Source organism: Rissa tridactyla, chromosome 6 (assembly GCF_028500815.1).
Source record: "Rissa tridactyla isolate bRisTri1 chromosome 6, bRisTri1.patW.cur.20221130, whole genome shotgun sequence".
In the NCBI taxonomy this organism is placed as follows: Eukaryota; Metazoa; Chordata; class Aves; order Charadriiformes; family Laridae; genus Rissa; species Rissa tridactyla.
In genome coordinates, this window is record NC_071471.1 from 6,762,528 (window position 1) to 6,790,317 (window position 27,790).

Below are 27,790 nucleotides of genomic sequence, written 5' to 3' on the forward strand. Positions count from 1 at the left end.
AACCATTAAAACATTCTGCTTCAATAAATGTTACGGGTACTTTAAGATAGTAAGACAGGGGAAAAAATATTCAGACACATACTACTATATGATTAGCAATGGCTAATATTACTTAAGACAGATGATGCCTGCAAAAGCAAAAAATATAATTTCACAAAAAGCTGATACTAGAATTCTTTTTATGGGAGGCGATACTTTAGTCTCAAATGGAACAGATAAAAGCCAAGGCAACAATTCAACAACACTGTGTAACTTTGGAAACACAAACACTTACTGCAGGAAGTATATAAAAGAATCACATGGACTTACTATTTGTATGATTCTCCACCCACTTGTTGATGTGGGTAGCTACAGCTGCACTTTGGCTGAAGTCTATATTCTCAACTTCAGCTTTAAAGTATTTTTTCACCAACTGCAGAAATTTGTCACTGATATGAAATCCATTCTGTATATAGAGAGAGTTAGCAATATTCAGAACATAATGACTATCTTCAGTAGTTGCCATATCAGAAAGGTCCTTCAAGAAGGTAAACTCTTCACCTGAGGAAAGAAAAACAGATTCAGTGTTTCAGAAAAGAAAGTTATTCCATGTTTTTTTTTTCTGCTGGAAATTCACAAAGACTTTTTCTGCCAGCAAAAAAAAGAGTCTTTCTTTTTTTCTAAACCTACACACACCTTCAGATCTGAAAGAACAATCTACAAGACAGAACATATTATTTAGAGCTTATTGTTTTCTATTACATATAATTAGCATAATTAACAAGATATTTGGATCCCATCACAGATAAAGCTATCAATGATAATCCTTTTAATGCCAAAAGAGTAATTAAATTCTTATAAGTCACACTTTTATGTCTTGCCACCACAAATCCTTAACAGAATTTTTCTTACATCCTAAGAGCCAGTTGTTTAAGAAAAAAAAATTAACTTCAAGCTTTGAACCTAAGGAGTTCTCCTCTCTGAAAAAAAAAAAGCTCTAGAAGTTTCCAGGATCCTGCATGGGGTAATACTGCATCATTTGCTTGGGTAATGAGGAATCCTGAGTAGGATTAGTTTGCTTTAAAATAGGGAGCTTGTACTGTTGCATTGTCTACCTGAAACTGAAATTTCCAATTTAAAAAGAAAAAAAACACACAACAAAACAAACAAAACCTTAAAAATTGAATGCAATGATATATTCCAAGCAGAAATCACTAGAGTATTTACACTGAATACTACTCATACGCAAGAACAGTGAATGGCCCAGCTCAAATCAACTGCCTAACTTCGTCAATTATAGCTGAAGGATAATTTATCAGTGTTTTAGAGACAAACTGTAGAACTAAAAATGTGCTTAGTCTCCAGAGAGGCGTCATCTGTGCAGTGGCACTGTTGAACGCTGTATTCAGAAATTCCTCCCCAAGATCCTTTCACCGAAGGCTTAAAGTCCAGTACGTAATATGAATTAGAAATTTCATTCAGGTTTCAAACCAATTACTTTGACATCAAAATTTATAGAAATTGCCTCTTCAAAGTCCTTTTTTGCCCTTCACTCATCCCCTCCATTTGCAGTCATAGTACAGTTGCTTGCACTAACAGACTGTGCTTGCATGCCACAGCATAGCACTATATCCAGACACATGACTTGGCTCATCCCATACGACAAAGGGAACAGTGTGGTAGTATTGTTCTCCGCTAAAGAAATGCATCCTCTTTCTCAGAAAGGCTGATGGGAACACATGGCGTATCGTGGTGAAACAGCCAAGACCCTTATATTTCCTAAATCAGCTTGTGTATCTGTATGTGACATTATGCAATGCAGACAGAACGTTAATGACACAGAATTAGGATAAAGAATCTACATACAAGAACCAAACAAGTTGTGTCAGAGACATTTCCAGTTAAATTACAAAGATTTTCATATTTTCTTATAAGCAATATTGCTAAAACTGCTGCTTTCCTTTTCAGATTTCATTATAATCCCTAAAAATGACGTTCCTAAAAATCTTCTTCTAACTCTAGCAGCAAAGGCATCCTTATTTTGCAGACGGAAACCAAGATCAACAGTTAACTGCAATTGTTTAAGATTCAGATACCCAAGCCAGAATTGTATGTTAGCATCTCTTAGTTTATGCAGAATCCATTGAAGCATGCTTCAGCACGCTCAGGCCATCAAACAGGATGCCAAAAAGCCTACTGATTAATAATCCACGGACATGACCAGGCCACTTCCATCAGTGTTCAGGCATTGCCATCTGTTTCTTTAAGACAAAAAGCTCCATAGTAAAACATGACTAAAAGGTCTTACCATTTTTTAAGCTGTCAAAACCCAAGGAATGTCGAATCTCCTTCAAAGTGGTTCCATGGGCTCCAAGCTCTACCATTCCCATGGCTATTGCAATGCTCAGAGGAGAGAAAAGAATATTCTCATCTTCTCTTGCAGCTCGCAGCTGATTGTAAACATTCACAGAAAGCTCAGCAATGGTTTCATCAGGAAAACTTGTCTTGAATGCTTTGCTTTGCAAAACAAGCAAAGACAACAGTCCAAGGAAATACATGTCTTGAGATTCTAATATCTGCAAGATAAATTTCAGAGAAAATAAGTTAACCTTGTGAGAGTAATAAAAGATTCAACTCAAGAGAAAAGGGAATAGCAAGCTCTTAGTTTTAAATCTGTGTGGAAAACCAACACTAGTTATGGAGTTCAATGCACAATCCAGTTATCTGGAGGACAAACTAATACATACACTGAAGTAATGATCTATTTTCAAAAAAACAACCCATTTAATTATGTGAGTTTATGCTTTTGAAATCTTTCAGCAACAGATTAACAAATCATAGCTTCTACGTTTTGTTAGACCTCAAAGACATAGCAACGCCTTTCCTACTTCTACATTTTAATTTTCCTGTTGTCGTTGATAAGCAATGCTGATCTGGAATTGGTACATATTTCTCTAGTTTTTCCACCAAGGAGACGTACAAATCCGTATTTCTTTTATTTGACCTTCCAGTAAGATGCGACTTATTCATCTAAATCACTCTAAGCCCCAAACTGGTAAAACTATTTCAAGCACTGTAAGAGAGCTTGCTGACACCGGTGACAAACGAAATGTACCATGATGTTGCTCAGTTGCAAAACACATGGCAAGCAGCCAAAAATTCTCTGAAAGAAAAATAAATCATGCCTTAGTTACCAAATTAAATCCCTTTTGTTAGTAAATAATGGCAAAAAGTTGGTTACTTACGCTAGCATAGAGACACCACCTGCTCAGAGATCTTTAGAGGATAAAGTTACTGTATACACCAGTAAGAAAGATCCAGGGGAACAAGGGAAACAGGAAAGTAAACTCAATAGAAAAAAGGGTTACCACTAATGCTTTTGAGTAGTCCATCCTCCAAACTTTGTTATTCTGCGTCAGTAAGCAACAGTTCTCACTCTATCACAGTTTACCTCATCACACATCTACTGATATTAAAATTGCAGCTCCTGGAGCACTTTATGTATGTCTCCATCCTTCTATTTTTCCTTTAAATTTCATGCTACCTTGGCATCTGACCCACTGCTGCCAAGTGTCTTGGGTCAGAAACACCAAGCCAACGGCACTTGCATTTCAGTTCCGTCTCTTTGCCACATACAGTATCTCTGACATGTAACAAAGCAAAGATTCTTGAAGCAGTAGGTTAGGCAGCAGAAGACTAAAAGCTTTGTCCAGAAGTGTTTACATGTTGTGCCAGTCTGCAGGGCTTGTCAGCATGGGACAAATTTGTGTGAATGCGCTATTCTATTGCTTGACTGAAGGCAATTTGCATGCAGCCAGCCCAAGCGCCTTATGCTTCCCAGCTCTCCCGTGTCTGCAGTTACCATGGCTTTCTATATACCTGACACAGAGACCCTTACTAAGCATTATACAACACTTATATTATGCATTTTGTCTTCAACGGACTATCTAGGATTATCTAATTAGCTCACACAACACTGATAGATAATTTAAGCATTATTACTCACATTCTATAGCTGAGAAAATACAAAAAGCAACAGGGTACACATACGTGCCTTGGCAGCAACTAATGCAGTCACTAGTTAAGATTCTTCTTGTCCCCTAGCGGTGGATCAGCCTTTTATTTATTTTTTCACTGAGACAATTAAACAGATGAACCAGTGCAGCAATCACACACGCTTCAGGGGAAAAGCACAGGCTCTTAGTGCAATATGGTAGCTAGAGCCTTGTTTCTCCCCTGCCCCACATCTCCTTTCTGATAATTGCTTCCATATATATAAGAAACATGCCCCTTTTCTCAATTTCTAATAAGCCATCCTCTATGTTGGCATCACTCCATCTCTCTGGACTACCTGATCAATCTCCCTCTGATTCTTAGCAAGATATAAAAAAAAAAACCACAACAAAACACACTCCACCAAAGGCTCTTACTCCAAGAATGGCACAGAATAAGTCATAAGCCTAAAGCACCAGCTTCATATTGCACTTATTACTTGATGACTACATATTTCAGTACACTTATAAAACTACTCAGCACTTCACTGCTGCCCAATGGAAAACACTTCAGTCTGAGCCATGACCATCATTATTTATTTCATGAAGGCCGAGACAATCTTTTTGCAGTCCAAAAATATTATAATAATTGCTTTTCTTAATAGCAGTTAAATTTATTTTTTTTAACCCGTCCATTTATTATTTACTTAAGGATATTAAGGTTGCTATTATAGAAAATAACTGGATTTTCAGTTTTCTTTGTGATTCTAGGCATTCTAGATTGCTTTATTAAAAAAAAACAAACCAAACACACCAGAGCACACATCTCTCCCAATGTTACATAATAAGGCTTCATTCAGCACATCACTGTGATAGATTGAGCGCAGGTATTATTGATTGATTACGGGTTTCAATATTATTATTGATTATGGATTGAGAGAAGCCCTGAGGAGGACTTGGGGGTGTTGGGCGATGAGAAGTTCAACACAAGCCGGCAACGTGCGCTCACAGCCCAGAAAGCCAACTGCATCCTGAGCTGCATCCCCAGCAGCGTGGCCAGCAGGGCAAGGGAGGGGATCCTGCCCCTCTGCTCCGCTCTGGTGAGACCCCCCTGCAGTGCTGCCTCCAGCTCTGGGGCCCCCAACACAAGAAGGACATGGACCTGTTGGAGCGGGTCCAGAGGAGGCCACAAAGATGATTTGAGGGCTGGAGCCCCTCTGCTGTGAGGACAGGCTGAGAGAGTTGGGGGGGTTCAGCTTGGAGAAGGGAAGGCTCCGGGGAGACCTTAGAGCCCCTTCCAGTCCCTAAAGGGGCTACAGGAAAGCTCCTTGATCATGGAGTGGAGCGATAGAACAAGGGGTAACAGCTTTAAACTGGAAGAAGGGAGATTTAGATCAGATATTAAGAAGAAATTCTTGACTGTGAGGGTGGTGAGCCCCTGGCCCAGGTTGCCCAGAGAAGCTGTGGCTGCCCCATCCCTGGAGGTGTTCAAGGCCAGGCTGGACGGGGCTTTGAACAACCTGGTCTGGTGGGAGGTGTCCCTGCCCAGGGCAGGGGGGTTGGAACTAGATGATCTTTAAGGTCCCTTCCAACCCAAACCATTCTATGATCAATCTCTGATCCTAAAAGCTGTACAAGGCAAGAAAGGCTTATAAACTTACGTCACATAGGAGGTCTATAGCAGTGTCAAAAGCTGTACACAAAAAAAATAGATAAGCAGAAGCTCATCCTTCTTTCACTGAGGATGAACCCAAAGCATCATCATTGCTAGCTGTAAATTCGGGGAATCTCAAATCCTAATCTAAGCAAACAAGTTGCATTGCTCACTGCAGATGCAATTATACAGACAGCTAAGATTTCCCCCCTTGCCCCGTACCAAGAACTGCTGGAGCTCACTTTGAGACCTGACAAGGTTACAAGAGATGTAAAATCATCTTCAATTTTTAAAAAGGAAATTTCCCCAGACTTTTAGTTGCAGAGGCAGCTATTCAGCCCTCCGTCACTGATCTTTGTCATATGTGCTATTGCCAGACAGGCTTAAATAATTGCCAGGGGGAAGGAGAAGGAAAATTTATACATCTTAATGAAGTGTTTAACATGTGGGCTAGACTATTTGAATCTAAAACCCCCACAAATTACATACAAATCAAAGTCTTCTTTCTTCCTGACCACTCCAGAAAAGCTCTTCATGTGAAATAATCAAGTTGTAATATTTTTCATTATTTAGTTGGACAGAAAAAATAGAGTAAGTATATAGATGGAGACAAATAACATTTATACTGAAATGCTCTTACAAGGCAAAGTACCAAGCTTAAACTTAGTTTTTAAATACATGCTTAAATCCCACTCATGGCAATGCAAGAGGTTAAGCTGTGCGGAATTAAAGCTCCCAGTAGGAATGAATTAACGCCAAACAATTTAGATTTCCCCTCCCTGCCCCTTCCACATCACTTTTAGTCTAGAGAGGTTTTCAAATGGAGTTCACAGTGAAGTTCCCCATACAGATGTCCAGGGAAAAGGAATAGAGTTAGGGAGGTAGGAATGAGCACCCAAGTATCCAGAGGATGTGACCAGCCCTTTTACTGGCAGTGCTCTCAAGGTATTTGAGAAAATATGGCTTTCTCCCAATGTATGAATAAGAGTACAAATGCAAAAGAAGATGTTTTAAAGCAAACTGAAGATCTGTGGGTGACAGTCAGTGGGGAGAAGGCTCTAAAACAGAACAGACATTTGATGAATCCTTGCCAGCCAAAGTGAAAATGGTCTCATCTTATCCATCTAATCTGAGATGTCTGTGGTAAATTCTTCAGTTCAATTCTTCTTGCACTTCTGGTACAGGCGTATGCTGTTCTACTGACAACTGGGAATCCAGCTCTTAATTATCATTCTAGTCATAACAGTTACTGCTTCTCTGATTCTGCCTTACTTTAGGCTATATTACTTTTCGTTTTATGCTTCCTCATGCCTCTTCATGCAGCAGGTCTTGATCCAACAAACAGCTGAGCACTTATTATGGTGCAGCATGTTCTCAGCATGTCTCTTCAGTTAAGAGTCGATGGCACTCTGTTTTGTCTCTGCAGCAGCACAGAGAACATTTTTTAAATTGACTGTACCCTATTCACAAACATACTTTAAGTGAAGGAAATGAAGCTGAACATTATGTAACGTATGTCCAGGAAGTTAAACAATTCCCATGAGTATCATCAAACTTTTTAGTCAGTCTTTTTAAGACTCTTCCTCAGAATCATCAGCGGTACAGTCTGTCATAGTTGTTCTGCACCACTGAAATCTAGTTAAATAATACTGCATCAGCTGAAAAGGAGTCAAAGTCCACATTGAACAATGTTTAAAAAAAATCAAGAACCATCAGTTTAAAATGTTACTGCATGCATTTTGCATATATTGACTACCTATATGAATGAAAAAAGCTGTTAAAATTACCTTCACTCAATCACACAGATGTTAAGATCAAAGATACTAATTTCTCATTTGAGGGCTAGTCTCTGACAAAATCTAAGTTCTGCTGTATTTTATCTTAATTGATGCATGAACACCACTGGCAATCAAAGAATCAGCGCAAATAGACAAACACTCTCCTTGCAAGAGCCTCTTCTTGAAAAACAATTGTGTATCACAAATCATCACTTGCTACAGAGGTTTGTCAGAGCATTAGTTTTGTTCTTGCCTGCAATTGTTCTCAATGAAAAAAAAAACGCAGCAACAGAACACTAAGCAATGCAGTATTGCTTCAAAAACCTGAGAAACACCTGTACCTCCAGGTGAGACAATATTGCACAGTTATACCTGTGCAGGTGTTATCTGGTGACTTTTACCACAACTTCAATGTAAATCAGCTTCTCTAACATACATACACTTCTTTATAACACTAGCTCCACTCAGTTTGACGTTCCTACATGCTTCTTTTGGTGTTTCTGCTCTGGGTACAGAGACACATACCTGTTTTGTCTGGGGGCTTCTTTTGCCTTTGGACACTGCTCTGGATGGAGTTTCTTGGAGACAACTTAAATGATTGATTTTTTTCTTATTTTTTTGTCACTTCCCTCACACATTACTTAATAATAAAAAAGAGATTCCAGATATATGTCGTTCAGTAGGTACTTGCATTGAGGTCATGAGTAGTTCAATTCCCGGAAACCTTTTCATTCCAAATTTCAGAAATCTTCTGTAAAGATTTTATCAGTCCTGAAATTCAGCCTACCATATTTCCACAACAGGTCACAACCAGCACAGTCGAAGGGCTGTTCATTTGCCCTGTGGCAAGCACAGATGTACTCCTGTACACGGGCAGAAGGAACAGCAGTATTAACAGCGTTTGAAGAAAGATTCATAGGCTAGAATACAGGACTGATTATCTATAGTTCTTGCCTTTCCCCAAGCATAAGGCTGGAATGACTAAGAGGAAGTAGAACAACATCGCCCCCTCACACCCACAAACCCTGAACTACTCAGTTCATTACATATGCTTTCAGAAAAATGCAAAAGAGGCAAGCATCCTCTGTAAGCCAAGATATTTTGAGAGCTATCATATCAACAGACTCAAACTGAGTTCACAGACATGAAGTACCATGAATTTGGAAACAGCAAGAATTGGACTCAATGTAGGAAGGTGCCAAAAATTCAGTCTTGGGTTGAATTCTAGTCCCTCATGCATGCCAGACAGGTTGAAAAAAGGGGTTATAATTTCCTTGTCTTTCGCACCTTTAAAGATTGTGGGCTTTATAAAGAAACTCATTTATGTCTTTAAAAACCTACAAAATAAAACTGTGATATATTGCCTTAGTTCCTCAGCACACAGAGACTAAGCTAAGATTAGTTGCCTTAAAGATTACTCTTGGCTACATGCAAGCTAAACACCAAAGGTGTGGGAAGCACAAACGAGGAAAACTGCTGATTCTTTCTGATCAGTGTATAAAAGAAAAGCTCGGGAAGAAAAGCAAGTGTGGTAACAGGACTGATTACATTCTCTCCTGTAAAGAAGAGCATCTGCAGTTACAGACAGAAGTCTGGCAGGACAATTTTATAAAGAGAAAGATGAATTTACTTAGGGAACAAGCCTGCTGGTCAGAGGAAAAAAAATACTATCTATGTATCTAGGCAGGAGCTAGGTGCTTCCTCCTTCCCCTGAAATACAACCCAAACTGTATCATGTTTGTGACAGATTAATTATGAAAGGATAGACAAGTTTGGTGAAATTCAGCCACTACTGCTTTGCCAGTTAGTAAACATGACAATTGCCGCAGGCACCTTTACTCTAGATGATTTCTTCTTGGCAATCTTATCAAACAGTACAAGAGCACAAAAAGACTGCATAACTAGTAATAACAACTTAGAAAATCAACACAACTCTCCCTCCAAAAAGAAACCAGTGAACACCAGTTGAGCAGGGGAGATGCACTGAGCAGCTAACAAGATCATTAGCTGTTCACCAGGACCAGCCGGTGGTTGTCATGGCTACCCTGAAGGATGTGCAGAGGAGGTACACAGCAGTGAGGAAGAGCTCCTGGACTGGTTTAGGCTTGCCTCGGGCATGCTGCCCTGCAATGAGGGGGAGAATGTGGCTGCTATCACGAATCTCAAGATTCTTGCAAATCCACTCCATCAGTTTGTACTCTAGAGCAATATAAGAATCCTTTCTTCAATCCTTTCTGCTTTGTGCAGGGATCTAACCTTTCAGATTTTGATTTATTTAAAGATTGGTCATAAATTCCATCTCCAGCTAGCATTACTGTTCTCACACCTGGAACATTGTGGTTTTACCTCCAGGAAATCCTACAGAAGCAATGTGGCGCCTCCTCCCATCAGTTGGCTTACTTTGTTCATTGTCCTTTTCCTCCCTTCGTTCAGCTGCTTTCTCCCTCCAGCACCAGGACTGACAGACAGTGTACTGTGAAACAAGGCTATAACCTGAGCTGACTTAACCTGAAAAAGAATTTCTTTTACATAGTAAGTGGAAGCGGGCAGGTATACAGGGGGCAGCGGTGCAAAGGCTAACCTCTGTAATCAAACATCTAAATGGGAAATCTACATCCTACCAAGTGCTATAAGGGTCTACTTACACAATCCATTAGGACGTGCTTACACGTGGAGCTGAGATAGAGGAGAGCCTGCCTGAAGGTGATAGGAGGTAAATGAACGTACCAATTCTCAGAGCAACAGCTATGCAATTCATAAGGTATTACTGCTTGTAGCCAGAAGAATACACCCAAGGAAATGGAAGAATAACTAGTCGTCCATAAAATGTTTTAAGTTACAGCTATCGTGGACAGTACAAACAGTATTTGAAGGCACCTACAAAGTACTTTGATTATTAGTTCGGCTATTGGAAGTGATGACAATCATGTGAAATTATACATGCGTCTTGATGCCAGGCAGGCACATAAATGCTAGCTGTGACTTGTTACTTTTGCCAACAAGTCAACTCCTTCATATTAGAGTAAGTATTTACATTTTCTGTGTCGCAAATATGTTTATCCTTAGCTTATGTGAGCATATGACCTTGTCAAACAGAGATTCTACAGGCACATCTAGAATCATTAAGCTTGTCTGAATCTGTTTCAGAGATGTGCAGCGACATCCGTATTTCAATCGGCACAAACATTAGTAACAAAGTTATGGGATTTTATCACCATCTGTCAATTATGGAGTCACTGCCTTCTGGAGCAGGAAACTTTGAGGTTAGTTTTATCAGAAAGCAGCACAAAAACAACAACATATCAAGTACTGGGGCATTTAAACCTCTAGTATATGGTGACTAAGACAAAGAAGAGTCATTCTATAAGAAGTGTTTGGACCATACTAAAACTTTGCACTCCAAGACACAGCAAAGCATGCCCCTCAGGATTCTTCATGCCTATTTTTTAAGTGACCCCATAACACCAGCAGCTTCTAGAAAACCTGAACGGAAAATGGAATGAAAACTTTTATACTGACAATTTCTACCATTAAATCCCAAATGTTTTTAAACTTTCATGGAGCTTGGCACCAAGTCACTAACCTGCTGAGGCAATTATGCAAGCCAAAGTTGTCTTAATTGAGCTTCCTCAAGCATAACCCCTCAGCTCCAATTAAAAAATTAAAAGAGATGCCGAGAAGCCATGTCCAAAATACTTAAATTTGAATAGCTTAAAGCAAACATCTAAATCCATGTCAACAATTAAGAAAAGGTAGTCTTACTTCAAAAAACACTACTGTAAGGCCTGCAATTGTGACGATCCATATAAGATTTCTCTATTTGTTTCTTCTGTCTACAAGAAAAAAGATTTTAGAAATCTTTTGGCATAGTGCTTTTATTTGTGACAGCTACAATGTGCCCCACAAAGTAAAAGCTATAAATAAGAGAACACAAAACAAACAAGCTCTGTGAAGGAGAAAATTTGAGGTATTACAGAATTTGTGGATTCTAAATGCCCAGGATTGGAGGTGTGCATGTAGCCCTTCTAAGAAAGTCAAAGCAGCCTGACTGGGGAGAGCTTCAAGGCTAGAGACTGAAATAAAACATTGGATCTGCATTCAACAGAGCAGAAGTCAAGTCCCATAGAAGCAGCTTAATCTGGCACAGATTGGGTTTTTTTAAAATATATTATATTTATGTTTCATTGAGGGTTGTCAGCCCTGGACACCACTCTGAATGCGGTCACTCCCAGGCACATTGGTCTTGAGGTGAAGATGTTGACCTTGATTCACTATAGAAAAGGGTAAAACTGGCTGAAAGAATCAGAAAGAATCAGTGTGCTTCATTTCAGAAGCATCAGTTATGCTTCTTTTGATTTTAGACAGCTTTCTGTGTATGCTATATAACTAAAAAATTAAAACTTAATATACCATCAAAACAGTGCCTGGATCTCAACTTCTTTGTTTCACTTTTTTTTTTTTTTTTGCAATAAGTTTAAAACTTGGGGCATCTTCTTCAATTCAGAAGTGAAATACCTGGATTTCCCAGAAGAACAGAGCAAGACACAAACAGAAAGGTCCACACAGGTGCCTCAAAGTTCCCATACCTTAGACCCACCAGCCCAGCACTGGGAACCTCCTCTTAGGACTGATTTTACTGTGGAAGGAGGGACAACGCCCAGACACAGGAGGTGATGTTCATCTTAGTCAGAGGCTCTCAACAGCCAATTCTGCCAAGTTCTCTTCTGGGATTTTTTTTCTTTTGAATGAACAGGCCAACATAATACTCCAGTCACAGTCCAACCATCTAGGGAAGATATCCTAAATGAGGCCGTAGCACTATTTTTTCTCCCTCAGATCTCCTTAGGGTGGTTTGGGAACAGAAGGGAAAGGAAGGGTGTGATCCAATTCTGCAGCAGTTGTTTTCTATCAGATGCAGCAGAGAGAGCACACTGCAATCAGTTATTTTAGATACAAGAACTTCTTGCCCGCTCTTGCATGTACTGCAAATTCCCTTACTCACAATAAGTCACATTTCTGTTATTTTACTGTGAAATTCAGTTGATCAGCAAGCTCCCAGAAGCAAACTCCCAACTATAATTTAATTAAAAGGGCAGTAGCTAAGTTTCACCATATGCAACTGCCAGATGCAATCATTGCCGTTTAAGTCTAAAGGCGATGTTACTGCATGTACTGGAGCGTAGTTTTATAAGTGATGAAAGCTGTCACTTATGTCACAGATACCGCTGTAATGCATTATGATACTACAGTTTCACCAGAACCAAAAAATATTAATAATACATTTTGTGAAAGCATTTACAGCAAGTGAGTTCGGAATACAATGTTTTAAGTGCCATACACTTTCTCTTGCAACTTCATATTTATGCATAAAGTCACTTGAGATATGTTAAACTCTATACTTTTCCTGGCATTATATAAGCGCTCATAGCTAATTTTAAACCTTCAAAAGTTGGAGGACTGAAGGACACAACTAATTAGGGATAAACAAAAACAGAACAGGAGCCCTTCACTATTCGGTGATTCACAGGAATATGGAATACTGCATCAGAAGTACCTTAAAATTGCGTCTCTTTGGAGGAGACTTGCTGAATGTATTTCAAAAGCCAACCAACCAACTCAGGAAAACTTTTAAAGGTGTCTAATAAAATGCAATGAAGAATGATAATCTTTAAATCACCCCAAAATAACTAAATAGACAAGGTCTGTATTAGCTGTGAAACAGCATTTCAAAAGTTCAAAGCAGAAGTTAATTCTTCAATACATTGTTCAGCTTCCTTCACAAGGACTTCAGAAGAAAAAAGATCAGGCTACGGATATAACTACGTCAAGAAGATGAAGAAAGTTAATTAAAATGTGTCAGGATTTCAGAGAAGGAGTCTATCACTTCATAAACTGAATGCAAGTGTGACATACAAACCAGCTCGCTTTCCTACCAAACAATATTGGCTTCAGACTTGCAATCAACATTGGGCTGCATTTACATTTAGGTAATGTCACTATTGCCAAGAGAGTTATTATTCACTTATGTTAATGCTACTTAGATCAGAATTAGTTTCTTACAGTACAGTAATAAGATATACAGATTGATTTAGAAAAAAACCCAGAACAATTAACCCTAGCCTTAAAAGTAGATGTTATACCCTGATTAATTACAAACAGCAATTCATCATTACAAGGATTGTTATTTATAATGCACAGACACTGTTCTCTAACACTTCTCAGCTTTATATTCTGTTTCTGTACAGAAGATGCAAGATCGCAGCAGCCGCAGCCACTGGTGAGCTTCCAGCCAGCTACAATTACTCTTAGAAGCAACTGCATGTATCAGACAGACTGTCATGACAGCCGCAAGTCCTGACAGCCAGCAACAGAAGGGTATTGAACGCTGGCCCAGGCTAACCCTGGAGCACAGCAGCATGCCAGCAGAGATCCCCCAGCCACCCCGCCAGCCCTGGCACCTTCCGAGCTGGCAGCTGCTCGGGAGCCAGCCAGGGGACCGCGCTGGCAGAGGTGGCCAGGCCATTACCATCCAGTTAATAGAGCTGTCCTGGCACAGCAGCTGAGGCTGGACAAGACCTATGAAAGGCGGTTCTTAAAACCAGTTGAAAGGGCTGTTTTGGCAAGTGTGCTGATGACCAATAGAGCCACAGTTGATACAAAAATCAAAATGAAAACAGCCTGTAAAGCTGGTTTTGCACAAAAACTTCAGAGACAAAAGGATGAGAAAGAAGAGTCGCTCAGAGGGTCTTTACTTCTGAAGTAGCAAAATGGAGTCAATGAACAAGTATATCTCATCAAAATCAGTAACACTGAGAGAAAAATTTAGCACTGCTATGTAAGCTTCACCACTTCAAATATTTCTCTAAGATAACAGCATAACATCTGTTACAAAATAAAAGACTTTTTTTTCCTAAAAGCTACAGAATAATCTGGATGCCAAATTCAGTTACTAGCAGAATTTTTCACTCTGTATTTCACACAGTGGAAAACTCCAAACAAGGCATATGATAAGAATTTTATTTTTTTTTTTTTAACGTGAAGAATGCTGATCACTGATCTTCCCAGAGGAGTGAGAAGCATGGGAAGACCACATGGAGAAGAAAATTAAACTTCTCCTTCCTCCTGCCCTAAGGCCACTTCCAATTCTTGCCTCTTAGGCATCAGCATCATTGCTATCTGCTCTGCTAGTAGTTTTTATATATTTTTCAAATATTTTCATTTGTCCCTCTTATCTCCATGATTTCTTCAATTCCAGAACTCCAATTTTATGTTTGCATCTCTGCAAATATCTTTTTAAAAAAATATGGAAACCAGACAGGGCATTTGCGCGATTACAGACACCAACACAGGCAACTGATCAACTCACACAGCATCTAGACAGGAGGGAAAATCAGTTAGCATGACATAGCAGACAGAATTGCCCCTAAAATTCTCACTTTTTTTCTCCATGTCATCATTCAAGTCCTTCCTCCCTCTTGCTTCTTCATAAGCATCCATGAACTTACCAACTCAAGAAAAAAGAAAAAAAAAGGGAACAGCAGTAGCCCCATGCTGCTCAAACTGGGTGAGCTGGCAGGGCTACGAATACAAGAAGTGAACTCAGCGCCCTGCATGTGTTACTGAAATAGTTCAGAGCCAATATTTGGAACAGCAACAGTTTCAAGGGATAAATAGAAAATTTAGAAATGGAAAGAGAAAGGCACAGAGGAAAAAAACCAATCCCTGCTATGCAGGTATCTTATCCACAACAGAAGATATGCAACAATCAAAGAAATGCAGCTTCTTCAGTTAGAGGCAAAAAACAAGACTCATTTTACTTGGAGGAAAAAAAAGGAAAAAAAACAACAAAGAAAATACTTGCATTTTTTTTCCTAATAGTTTTGTTTATTCTGGCCTTGGAGACCTATAGCTGCTGATATGTCCCTCTTGGCTCACCATGGATGAAACAGCTCAGTTTAGAGTCCAGTAGTCAAGCTGCGCCTGGAAGGTGGAAACCAGCCTTGAAGTGTGCTTCTGCGGATCACTGTTCAAGCCTCATTGGTTTGTGTTTATGAGAACTGACGCTGTTCCAAGTATCCTCTCCATGATGAGCCATTTAAACAACACATGTAGGGAGCTGAATTTGTCTTAATCTTGCTTATTCTTCCACACAGAGAAGTTTGTATCATGTTAGATTTGATTCTAAATGCTAAAGCAATTCACGTGAACAAGAGCAATCATGAAGCACTGAAGAAACAATCCATTTCTGTTGTTCACTGGCTCACATCTGTATAATCTCCCTGTGGTTATATGAACACATTTGTGGTATGTTGTACAGAGGGTGTTTGGGGTTTTTTTTGTTTGGTTGGTTTGTGGTTTTCATGGCTTTGGTTTAAGATTTTTAAATGGGTTTTTATAATTCAAAGAGTCCAATACCTTACAGAAAGTAATCAAGTCACTTCCAACATCCAGAATGAAAAATGAGAGTTCAAACCTCATTGTTTCCCCCTCCCAAAAACAGAATAGCTGTTTTCCAGTAAGTCTTAGGTGTTTCCTCTAGGATTTCCTATGGCGAGTTAATATTAATTCTACTTTTTGTTAGAGACTATAATACTACTCCCATTTTTGTATTACTAGCTATGATTCATGCGCGTCTAATATTTTACATTGGTGGGTTATATACACATTCTTATTAAAAATTAGGTTAATCTTTTTTAATTAGCTTGGCTTTGAAAAACTGAATAGGCTAACCTGAATTCTTCTGCCTGTATATAAGATGCCAATTTTCAGGCTTTCCACAAGTTAGCTTATTGTGAAGTTGTTAAATAGGCAAGGTGGACAGCTGTACCTCAAAGCAAAGAACTTAGACCCAGTTTGTACCATCCAGTTCCATTAATATAGCCACAGCAGAAAAGATATTTTAATTTTCAATCAATATCTCAGCAGCAGACTCATTAGCCAACAATCAACTAGCCTTGCCTCATAAGACCTTCTGGAGCTGGTGCAGCTGTATGAGAAGTGTTGCCCAAAGCATGCACATTTTTTTAGTTATACAGCACAAAACAGCTATTCTGTTGAATCCAAATACACCTCAAAGTGTAAATGGGCAAAAGCTCACCTCTAATCACACAAAGAATCTGTTAATCCTTGAAGAAGTACACAGAGATCAACTGTATGCTTTGTGTAAACTAGACTGTATACCTCAGCCACCTCTAGCTTATCATCAGATAAAGTTTATCACTGTGATACGCGAGATACTGTTCGACATTATGTCTAGCCCACCTCTTAGAGGAGAAAAGCAGGCATGGTGGTAGAATGTAAAGGGGTAACATTACCACCTAAATTTATTTCTTCTTGTTCAAAGTCATCCAAGGCAGAAGACAAGGGCTCTTTTAAGTGAAGAACAATGCTCAAAGATTAGTTGTTTTAAGCAGTAAACTGCCTAAGCAGGTGAAAGCAGCTCAACTGTATAAAGTGTCCTGTTTGACATTCAATGGCATGGATTTCTACATGGCTTAAAAAGCAAACAGTAATCAGCCAAGACATCAGCTTCGTGCTTGTTTTCATAAAAATATAGGGAAGCCAATAGCAAACAACAAACCTTAAACAGGGCACATGCCTTTTCTAGCTCCCAAAGCCTGCAGTAACTGAGTCTATTAATAATAATGGAATAAAAATTCACTACACATTTTTTTCCCAATGCTAAATTAAAAAGCTAGACTTTAAACAATCCAGTCTTCACTGTATATAGAGTTGTAATATTCACATATTTATTGTGGCTACTAAATACAATAATAATGATGTCAAACATGACCACGCACTTGCCCAGGTAAGACTTAAATTTATGTCTCTATATAGCCAGAAATTAATAGCCTAACATTTGTTTTCCCATGATTCATGGGGTTTCAAGAATTATTATGATGTACTAGGAGGCGCAATGAAAGGCCTAGTAAAATAATGGATTAAGAAAACTCTCAGTACAGCAAAACTTGAAAACACACTTATCACAGCTGTAATTACAAGCCTGAATGGCCAGAGCTGATCCCTAACCTCAAACACTGCTTACACTCCCATTCAATGACTCTGCATTAGGAAAAAAATCTTTACTGTGGGTTTATTAAACAAACATTTCCTTGTACTTGTTTTAAAGGTTCTACTAGTTTAACCTGTTTTTATAGAAAGAATCAGACCACGACATTACAAAATTAGAGCACTAACTACCTCAAAGTCCTCAGGTTGTTCAGTTTTTCATAGGTCTCGCCACTGTCTTCTTGATGAACTGCTTCAGGAAGGAAACTGTAACCATATTCACCTGCTATTTGACATCAGCAACTCACCATTCCCTCTAACAATTGCTGAGATTACTTTATCCAGGAATGAATCTTAGAAGTTCTTCCCTGTAACATCCTGATTAAACTGTGGATGTCTCAGATAATGCATTTGGTTTATGATATTGCTAATGAATTGTCAAAGAGGTCCAGATGGCTACTGTGAAACAAAAACAGTAAGTACCTTTCAAAAAGCAGAAGTATTTTCTATGTCCAAGTAATTTTCTCCTAAGCTTGACTGTGACACCAGTCTAGCACCTGCCTCAACTAATTGTAAAGAATACAATTCTTCAAGGCAGGTGCTTATTTTTTAGTTGGACTAACAATGATGCCAGTTGAGGCAGCCAAGTATAAAAAGCTCAGATTTTGTCAGTTGGAGATGTTTTGTTTCAGTCTCTATCTTTGATATCAATCATGCAGGGAGAAGGAAAAAAAGGAATTAAAATACTATTCTGATTGCGTACACACAGTGGATGGGACAAGAAGTCTCAAACCGTAGTAACAAAATGTCAGGCTGGACTTTAACAATAGCATTTTGCTTGCAAAGACAACAACGATCTGGAATAGGTTGCCTGGGGAGGTCTCTCGATCTACCCATATCCACCAGATCCCTTAAAGAAGGTTAGACAAGCACGTCAGGAGTCAAGAGACACTTTACTGTGACTTGGGAAAGCAGATGAACTAGAGGAGCAAGTTTCAAAGTTCCTTGTATACAGCATACATTTTCTCCATCCTCCATGTTCTGAAAAAGACACATGTACATACATGTATACATACACATGTACATTCCCACCTGTACACATTCTATGGCCCCCTTTTAAGAACCATAATACTATGTACCTCTCAAATACAGAAACCCAGTCCTGACAAGGACCTTATCAACCTAACGAATAATGAATAACCTACCTAATGATCTTACATAGAAGATGCATGAGAGGGAAAGCAAGAGAAAGAAGACTATATAAACCTGCTCACGATCTATGTTCGACGCAAAATGAAACAACCGTTAAGGGAAAGCCAAGAAAGGCCCAGCTCAAAATCTCTTTTGGTTCAATGATTTTGAAATTTTTTGGCCAAGCAGGCAAGTAAAGTTCACATCTCTGTTCTGTATCAGGTATGGAAACACAGAAGTAGTCACCGTTTTGAGTTTTACAGCTGGCATATAAATCCCATGAGGAACCAAATTCTGTTCACTATCTTTGCTTTTATTGAAAAGGCCTAAAAGATTATGGATTTTTTCCCTTAGCTTGAACTAATATTACAAAAAAGTTAATTACACAACAAAATTATGTATTTAATGTCCCAGGGCCAAGTCCCCATATGTCCACAGGGAGCATTAATAAACATGATTTATCTCACTTTACAAAAGTTGTGATTACCATTTTTCAATAACTGAAGCTATAAGCAACCTGATACTTCTCATACCTTATGAAATTGAACCAAAATGGCAAAGCCTATTTGAATTTAGTTCAAATGCTAGTTTATTGTGAACATGTTCTCTTTTTGTTCCTATATGTAACATCAAAATTCAGGGCTGGATTTCTGAGAGTCCAGCGCACCACGGCTCATCTGAGAACAAACAGAAGCAGCCAAGCACATGTGATACCAAGCCTCTATTTTGATGCCTAAATGAGAGGTAAATATTCCAGGGTAAAAAAACCAAACAAAACGAACACAAAAAAAAGTACGCCTGCTTATTTTCAGAATCATTAAACTTAAAGACTATAAGTAGAAATGCATTTCAGTTATTGAACACATGGGAAGTATTTAAGAAGCTTCCTCTATGGAATAGAAAACTTCACAGTACTAGATATTTCTAGTCCAAGACCCATTAAAGTCAATTCACAGACTTTGATTCTATCATATTTTGCACATATGAAATCTGCATGCATGCATTAAAAACCTTCCTTAAGTTCATAAAATTCTTTTTTTGTAATAAAAAATGTAAAGTCTTTTTGAGGAGAACATAACCTTACTGCAACTGCAATCCAACATACAAAGTTGAAAGACTCAAAATGAAGATCTTTGGTTGCTGATACAGGAGGAATTTAGAGATAGAACAGGCATTTTGTTTTCAAATATAAGAGACCAGCAATAAAAGAATAAATGCTGAAACCACCTTGATATGTAATAATACAAAACCCATTGCCACTTGGTGTTTTTACCTCAGGAACCTGATGCCTTTGTTACGGGTTATTGATATTCTGCTTCTGAACTGCTACTGAATTACCACCAAGCTGTCAGCTCCCATTCAAATACTGGCCTGCTGCATCTTTCTTATTTTGAAGACAGACAAAATAGTTACAAATTGGTATGTATCACTGTAGACTAGCAAACCCTAATATTTCAATTATGAGTGAAAGTGGAGAGATTTCTACAAAGGAAACAAAATTGGTAACTTTTCTTGCCATACAGACATGATGGCTACAGTATAATTTAACATAAAAGTTTATGAACTGTGTGCTAAATTATCTTCAAGTATAAGTCTTCCAACAAAATACACGTATCATCAGCCTTTGATACGCTTAGTTTGATGCAGAAACATGCTATCAACTCATCAGTTAATCACTTCCAACATATCAGAATATAGGAAGGTCTAAATAACAACTGACACAGCATTATTAGTGCTTGCAATCCCTGTTTGCATTATCAGATATAATAATGTTATGATTTTTGAAAGGCATTTTTACCACATAAAGGCTACTGCTAATATCACTATCCTGGGCCTTATTACTAGAAACTTCTAAAACATAAACAGTTGCTCATCCACTATATGCACACAAGACTGGCCCAAAGTTAAGTCTTATGATTTTAATAGTTATTCAGAATTAAAATATTCAGATTTTTACTCAAAACCAAGAAAAATATCACATTTACACAGAAACAGTTAATCTCAGGTGAATCTGTTTCAGAGGCTACAGCCCAACACTACTCAAGCTTGGAAATATTCTAAAACAAATTTAAAAATGTACCAACAAGAAAAATACGTGATTTCCCTAAGCATTTCCATAGCTTGCATAAAGACATCAATTACCATAGCTTGTCTTCTAAATTAATGATTCACAGTGATGGATTATTCATGCAAGTCGGCCAGCTGAACATTATACTTTGACTCTGGGGGGAAAGTATAGCATGTCTTAATTAACTATATTTTGTATAAGCCAGAAGACAGTCAGAAAAATTTTATTTCTCTAGTCAATCAGGTAAAATGTAAGAAAATAAAACTAGTCACAATCTAAATTTGAAAAAATCTTCAGAAGTCTCCATCTATAATCCGTATTTAAAGTTAGCTAGCAAGAGCACATTGCCTCAAGTGAGTTCTGTAATGTAGTTCCAAATTGGTGCTTTGTTGAACGAACTGACTTCAGATCTACTCCATTTAAGCATGAAAAAAGATGGACATTTCATGTTAATATGCTGTCTTCTGTCATATGCAAAACCTTGCAAGGCTTCAACGATGGCACAATTTGTTTCAAAAGGACATCAAGTATTTTCACAGCCTTGACTGAAATTCAACTCAACACTGAATTTTTCCATGAGTGAACGATACATTATTATCTCAAATATTTTCTAAACAAATGCTGCATTCTAGCAGCCTGCTTGAACATACATAACATTTATGTGATGTCTATTGATGATATTTTTTCCTTTGATCAGGACAGTGCAAAACACCTCCATAATACAAACAATATCTAGGATTTGCAATTGTTAGCTTTCAAAGTGTTGTTCAATCATTGCACTCAAAGATTTACAAAATAAAAATGGGAAGTCTGTGATAAATGCTGCCATTTATCCTTAGAGTAAGTAATACAAATGATCTAATATCTCTCAAAATCTATACCAAGCTGCTCTAGGACAGCAAAGACCACCATGCCTGATGAATTATACGACCACCTAGTTGCTTACATGGCTTATATACAATACATTAAGGTTGTTAAAAGTATCAATCACATTCAAATAGACCTTCACCTTTTAACGAACTAATACTCAGATGCCTCACACTCTTTACTGGATTTTGTTTTATGAGTAGGAAGAGTCTGTTTCTGTTTTCATTTTATATTGGAGAAACGCAGGTTAAGTATAGGTTAAATGACTTGTCTACTACCAAAGGATCTGAAAACAAGCAAGCTCTTTTTTCTTCTTCCTTTAAAACTATCTTATCAATTGGTGTTGCCTTCTCTGAGCTCCCAGGACAACCCTAGAGCCTTAAAAAGTTTCATTTTGTCCTTGTTCTCTTGGTGCTTCAGCAATATTTCTGGGGATTCTTCTAAAGCCCTACAATTCCTAAGGAATTAACTAATAAATCAAAGATAAGGTAGTAACATAGATATGGATTAGGAAAGGATGGTGAGTATCAATTAAATTAGTCTCTACCAATCCTGAAATGACAAATTGTGGGAACACATACTATCATAGATTTGCCTCTATAGGGCTTTCACTACAGGTAAAGATGATACTGTACGAGACCTAGCTCCTAGTAACAATTCTTATATGCAGATTTGAATTTATGTTGCTTTCCTCTCCTTACAAATACAAGATATGCTACTGTTCTTGTTGAGCAATATGCTTCCATCACTTCAAGATTTTATTTTCATTGTGACTGAGTGGAGGTTTTTCCTCTTGAAGCTAAAGGCTATTTTGCTGTCACTTCATATATGAAAACCTGGTATCAGTTATGTCAAATTCACAAGTGTACTGTGTTTTGATATTGTATGCACATTTTCCTCCCTCACATTCCTATATGAAAAATTACTAATGGCATTTTTTCGCTTCGTGCATATCATCCCCTCAAAATAAATCTATTTACAGTCAATTTGTTTCTTACTCATTTTCATGGATATGTTCTCTATACACCCTGCTGCTCTATATCCCCCATAATTAGACATTTCTCCTTGCTTGTTTTTCTGATATTTGTTTTCCTCAGTATCTTCTTGTAGATCTAATAACCTGCCTTCTTTAGTATTTCAGCACGTGCATGGTAGGGAGAGCAGATGGAAACCGCCAGTTACAGATGACACCAAGTAGCTTCTGTGCAAGCGGAGACTCCAAAAGCTCTAAAATCCACAAGGGGTTTTGTACTACCATGACATTTTCTATGCCTCAGAGATGCTGAGGAGGACTAATCAAAGGCACTCTGCTACAGGAAAACGAGAACAAGCATGGTTGTAGCATGCAGTGACTACACAGGTGACAGTGAACTGAGGAGCTGCATTCAGGCATATGCAGCACAGGACATTTCAGAACCTGTCCTCAGGAAGAAGAATAAGAACACTTAGAGCTACAAAGCACCACAAACATTGTTTCAGGCTGCTTAGTCCAAACAGGCATCATCCTTCTACTGAGAATGCCACCTCATGTCTTGCTGAATTCACAATATGTATTTAGAAATGCTCTTTACACACCTGAGGGGCAGTGGGAGATGTGGGAAGTAGTTATTCATCAGCCATTCTCTCATCTCAGGCTTAAAAAAAATAAAAAATATTAAAAAAACACCTCTGGACAAGTTCACATGGGGGTGGGATATTTCACGGACTGCTGTTATTTTCTGCCTAAACTGCTAGAAATAAAACTAACTCCTGTTACCTCTAAAAAGAGAGCCACAGCTAGTACTCCTCACAGTTCTGCTTCCTTACAATGGCATTTTCAGATGGCAGAAGTAATGAGGTGGGCAATGTCCCTTGGAGATTAAAAGGAGCAAAGATTTGTATGCGGTCACTGCAGGAGCACAGAGCACCACAGGCGTGGCAGAGGAAACGCCAGATGACATGGAGGGAGATCTCTATGGTTAGGCCTGAGCATTGAGGGAGAGTGATAGAACAGGTGAGCAGGTAAAGAGGGAAAGTCCAATTCTGATGCAGAGGAATGACCTAAAGCAAAGGCAAAACGTTCCTTCCAGGCTTTCACTACTATCAGTTACGGACAACACATAATCCCTATCTGTGATCACAGAATGGTTCAGGTTGGAAGGGACCTTAAAGATCATCTAGTTCCAACCCCCCTGCCCTGAGCAGGGACACCTCACACCAGACCAGGCTGCTCCAAGCCTCCTCCAGCCTGGCCTTGAACACCTCCAGGGATAGAGCATTGACAACTTCCCTGGGCAACCTGTTCCAGTGCCTCACCACCCTTGCAGTAAAGAATTTCTTCTTGATATCCAATCTAAATCTCTCCTCTTTCAGTTTGAAGCCGTTACCATGTCCTATCATTACACTCCCTGATAAAAGAATCCCTCCCCATCCTTCCTGTAGGCCCCCTTTAGGTACGGGAAGGCTGCTATAAGGTTTCCTCAGAGCCTTCTCTTCTCCAGGCTGAACAACCCCAACTCTCTCAGCCTGTCCTCATAGCATAGGTGCTCCAGCCCTCCGATCATCTTCGTGGCCCTCCACTGGACCCGTTCCAATAGGTCCATGTCCTCCTCTCTGGTGAGGACTCCAGAGGTGGATGCAGTACTCCAGGTGGGGTCTCACCAGAGCAGTGGGACAGAATCACTTCCCTCGAGGTCACCACCTCCCTTGGGTCAACATTACCGCAGGATGAAAATGAGATCATAGCAACCAAAACAGTGTTGAATTAAAAGGGTTCAGCTCCACATCTCCTCTGTTTACATCGCAAGCACTAGATGGTTGTTCTGTGCAACACCTTGTCTTACTTCTCTTAAGAGATTTTCAGACGCTGCTGTCCTCTTCTTCCCAGCTCCTCAATTTGCAGACCTCTGCTAATAGTTTCTTTGGATAGGGAGAACTGGGAGAACATACGTGTTCATGAATTCTGTGACAGGACTACTCGTGGCTAGAGACACAAGGGAAAAAAAGATGGTCCATAGCACAGAGTCGTGAAACAAGATCTCATTTTTCACACTAGACCACAGAGGTATAGCAGGCACAATAAACATGAAACTAAAAGTCTTTTCTCTGTCACCTTCAACTTGAACATCAGCTTTGTCAAATATTATCTGAACATTTATTTTAGAAGTGTGGAGTCAGCTTTAGTTTTTTACTTTTTTTTTAATAACCAAAACACCTGCTGCCTGTAATGTTACTGTGAATAAACAATGTTACTTTAACAAAAAGGTTTTTATACACCATATGTAAGTGCACATGCTTTTAAAGACAAAATAGAATTACTACAGCATTTTAAAAGTCCATATCCAGTTTAATAAGAGACTAGTTTATTCCTCTTTAGTACTTGTAAGAATCATTAGACATCTTCCAACTCCCACTAATTACTTTGTTTTTGGCAGACATTACTGCTTCTTTCTCCCGCTTTTTTGAATAAATCTGAAATTAACAAGTCAATAAACTGACATATTTACAGTAAAAATAACTTGGCTTCTCTCTTGTTCCTCCCACTTTTCGTATTTCTCTTTGCAGATGAAAAGGTTGTTGTTTACCTACAGGCTTTAGGTATACTTACAGCAGTTTGGATAGGGACCTAGCCATCTTCCTTTACATCAACAGGATGGCAAGCTGAAGACCTGATATTACAGTGAGCTGTTTGTGTTGACTTACATTTTGATTAATAGCTTTAAATAGTTCGGAAACTAGAGCAAATGCTTTTTTTTGAAAAAAGACACCCGAGAAAGAAAACATGAGTTGCTTCACTGAACTCAAATTGCTATGTGAAGTACACAATCATCAAATGCTCCAAGAACTGCTTTAATTTAAATGTGGAAAGAAAAGCATTCGAAAAGGACAGTTTTAGTGTACCAATTGAAAAAGGTGTCTTAAATCTTTAAACCTATATTCTTTCTAACTACAACTTACATAACTGAGATGTATGGGGGAAATCTGGGGCAGTGAACATTACTTCAGATGTAGAAGCAGTTACAGAAAAATGACATTTTGCTATACTGTCAAGAAAGGAGGCAGTCTCCAGTGGCTAAGTGATTGTGAGGAGTTCAGACAGGCTGTCTTTTGCAAAGTACCCATGCTCCTAACATTACCTTGACATGCCAAGGTCAGTTAAAAAAAAATCATGTTGAAAAGTAGATGCCCAAGTTTTCCAGCTTACTCCAAACTTCTACAGGAGAATCAAGGGTTGGAATGGCGTTGCTGCTCAAGAAGTACCAGATGCAAAGCGCAACTAGTGAGTAAGCGTTTGGGCATATTATTTTATTGCAAAGGCATTTGCTTTCCTGCAGTGTCTGAGCAAAATTCTTGGAATTCAGTCAGAATTCCGGAAGTAAAACAAAGCCTTAAATATGTTTTTCAAAAAAGTTAGAGAGGAAATTACAGTTTTCTCAGATGAAGTCCCCCAAACCCACTGTGTATATGGAAACATGGATGACAAAAATAGCTAAAAACAGAAAAGCATGGGAAATGAAGTTCTTCTGAGCTTTGGAGAGATCATTCCTAGCTAACAAGTGCTTGTTTTTGTATCTTTAAGAAATCCCACTGCATACATGGTACAATTTCATTTTCAATTCTGACAGAACTAATCTTTCTAGAAGCAGCCAATTGTCCATTAGCTCCATCAAGTCATCATGAGTTTAGAATTGTCAGACATACACAGCAAATTAGAAATACTTTACATTATTAAGCAACTACTCATTTAGATGTAATGGTGGAAAAACTGCAGGGCTGAAGTACGTAAATAAGGGGAAAGATGTCTTCCAATTAATAGGCTAGTTATTTGGTTAAAACTGAATACAGCCACATTGCTTAACTACTTCTAGCTGAAATATTTGTCATCATTGATTCTTCCTGAAAGAATAGTCTCTAAGTCTGAAAAAATATTTCTCAAGAATTATCATAATATTTAAACACTCAACTAAACCAAAAATCCTTTACAACACAGGAGGTCAAATCTTATTAACCCAAAAGCCAGACACATATTTAACTCAGTAGCTCGTATTGATACAACATTTTCTCTTTTCCCATCTCACAGCTACAGCTGCTTTTCAATGACTCTAAAAGACCAAAAAGGATGAAGATAACTCACACAGCTTTTATCAAATTAGCCACAGTCTGCAGTTTTCATAATCATTAGCTTTGAAGCATATTAAACAAAGCAGAACATGACCTTACAGTCGATATTTCAATCACACCACGTAAGAACAGTTCTTTATCATACTTACTTTATTAAGGCCACCAACCCAGATGCTACTCAGAACTACTCAAAACACCAACAGGCAGCAAAGAACACTGTTGGTGCACAGCCCAGTGAAGCCTGGCAGCGACCACACTACAAGGGAGTTCACTGCTTTTCAAATGCGGAGTCACCAGACAACTTCCAACATGTAACTGGGATTTTGGCTGGGCAGAGGGATCAACAAGAAGCTGAAAGTGTGTATGTGTACGACGCTAATAGGAAAAAGAAACTGAAGCTTTTAGTTTTAAAATAATGCAATGTAGTGTAGCTTTTACTTACTAGCAAAATCCACAGATTAATCTTATCTACATTTATGTTTAGTAAAATATGTAATTACTTTTTTAGAAATGGAATTTTGGGGAGGGAAAATGAAAAAAAGATGACATGGCATTCTTTCAGTGAAGTCAGGAAATTGAAGAGATTTCATACAGGCATTCATGCTACTTGAATTCTCACAGTACTGTGTTGTTACAGACCTTCTCCAACATAACCCCCCTTTCTAATGACTGTACTAAGCTATTTGCACTGTAAAAAATACATATTCCTAATGTCATTGATGTAATTTACTTACATCCCTGTCATTCTGTACTGCTTTAAATATCAAGTACAGAGGGCAAATAAATCTAAAACTTTACCCTTATAATTTGTGGGATTTTTTTTTTTGTCTTGAAGTGAATAGATCAATTATCTCCAGCACAATTTTACAAAGACATTCAAAGAAAATGTGTTGTTCTGTCAAGTCAGTTGTTCAAGATTCAGTATGTCCTTTCCTCCTGCAGGAATGCATATTACATTATTTCCACCCCAACCTCCGCTAACCTTTTGTGATCCAGTTCACAAGACTAACAGCACTCAAAAAGACACAAATTAAACTCAAAAATTTGAACGATATTTCCAAATTTAAGTTAACTACTTTGGTCTTTCATGTATTTGAGGAAAAATCCAAAGTTATCACTAGTCACAGATGACTACATAGACATCTTTCCCCCC

At 38.5% G+C, this 27,790-nt stretch overlaps 1 protein-coding gene across 1 annotated transcript in view; it reads right to left on the minus strand.

The window, feature by feature from the left end:
* The window catches only part of LOC128911579 (neuroserpin), a 52,475-nt gene that overhangs the window by 21,805 nt on the left and 2,880 nt on the right, over nucleotides 1-27,790 (minus strand). Inside the window, exons 2-3 of the mRNA XM_054206723.1 lie at nucleotides 2,288-2,555; nucleotides 310-540 (exon numbers count right to left, since the gene is read on the minus strand). Of these exons, the coding sequence (XP_054062698.1) occupies nucleotides 310-540; nucleotides 2,288-2,537 (481 nt within the window). The 5' untranslated portion in view covers nucleotides 2,538-2,555. The remainder of the gene's footprint in view (nucleotides 1-309; nucleotides 541-2,287; nucleotides 2,556-27,790) is intronic.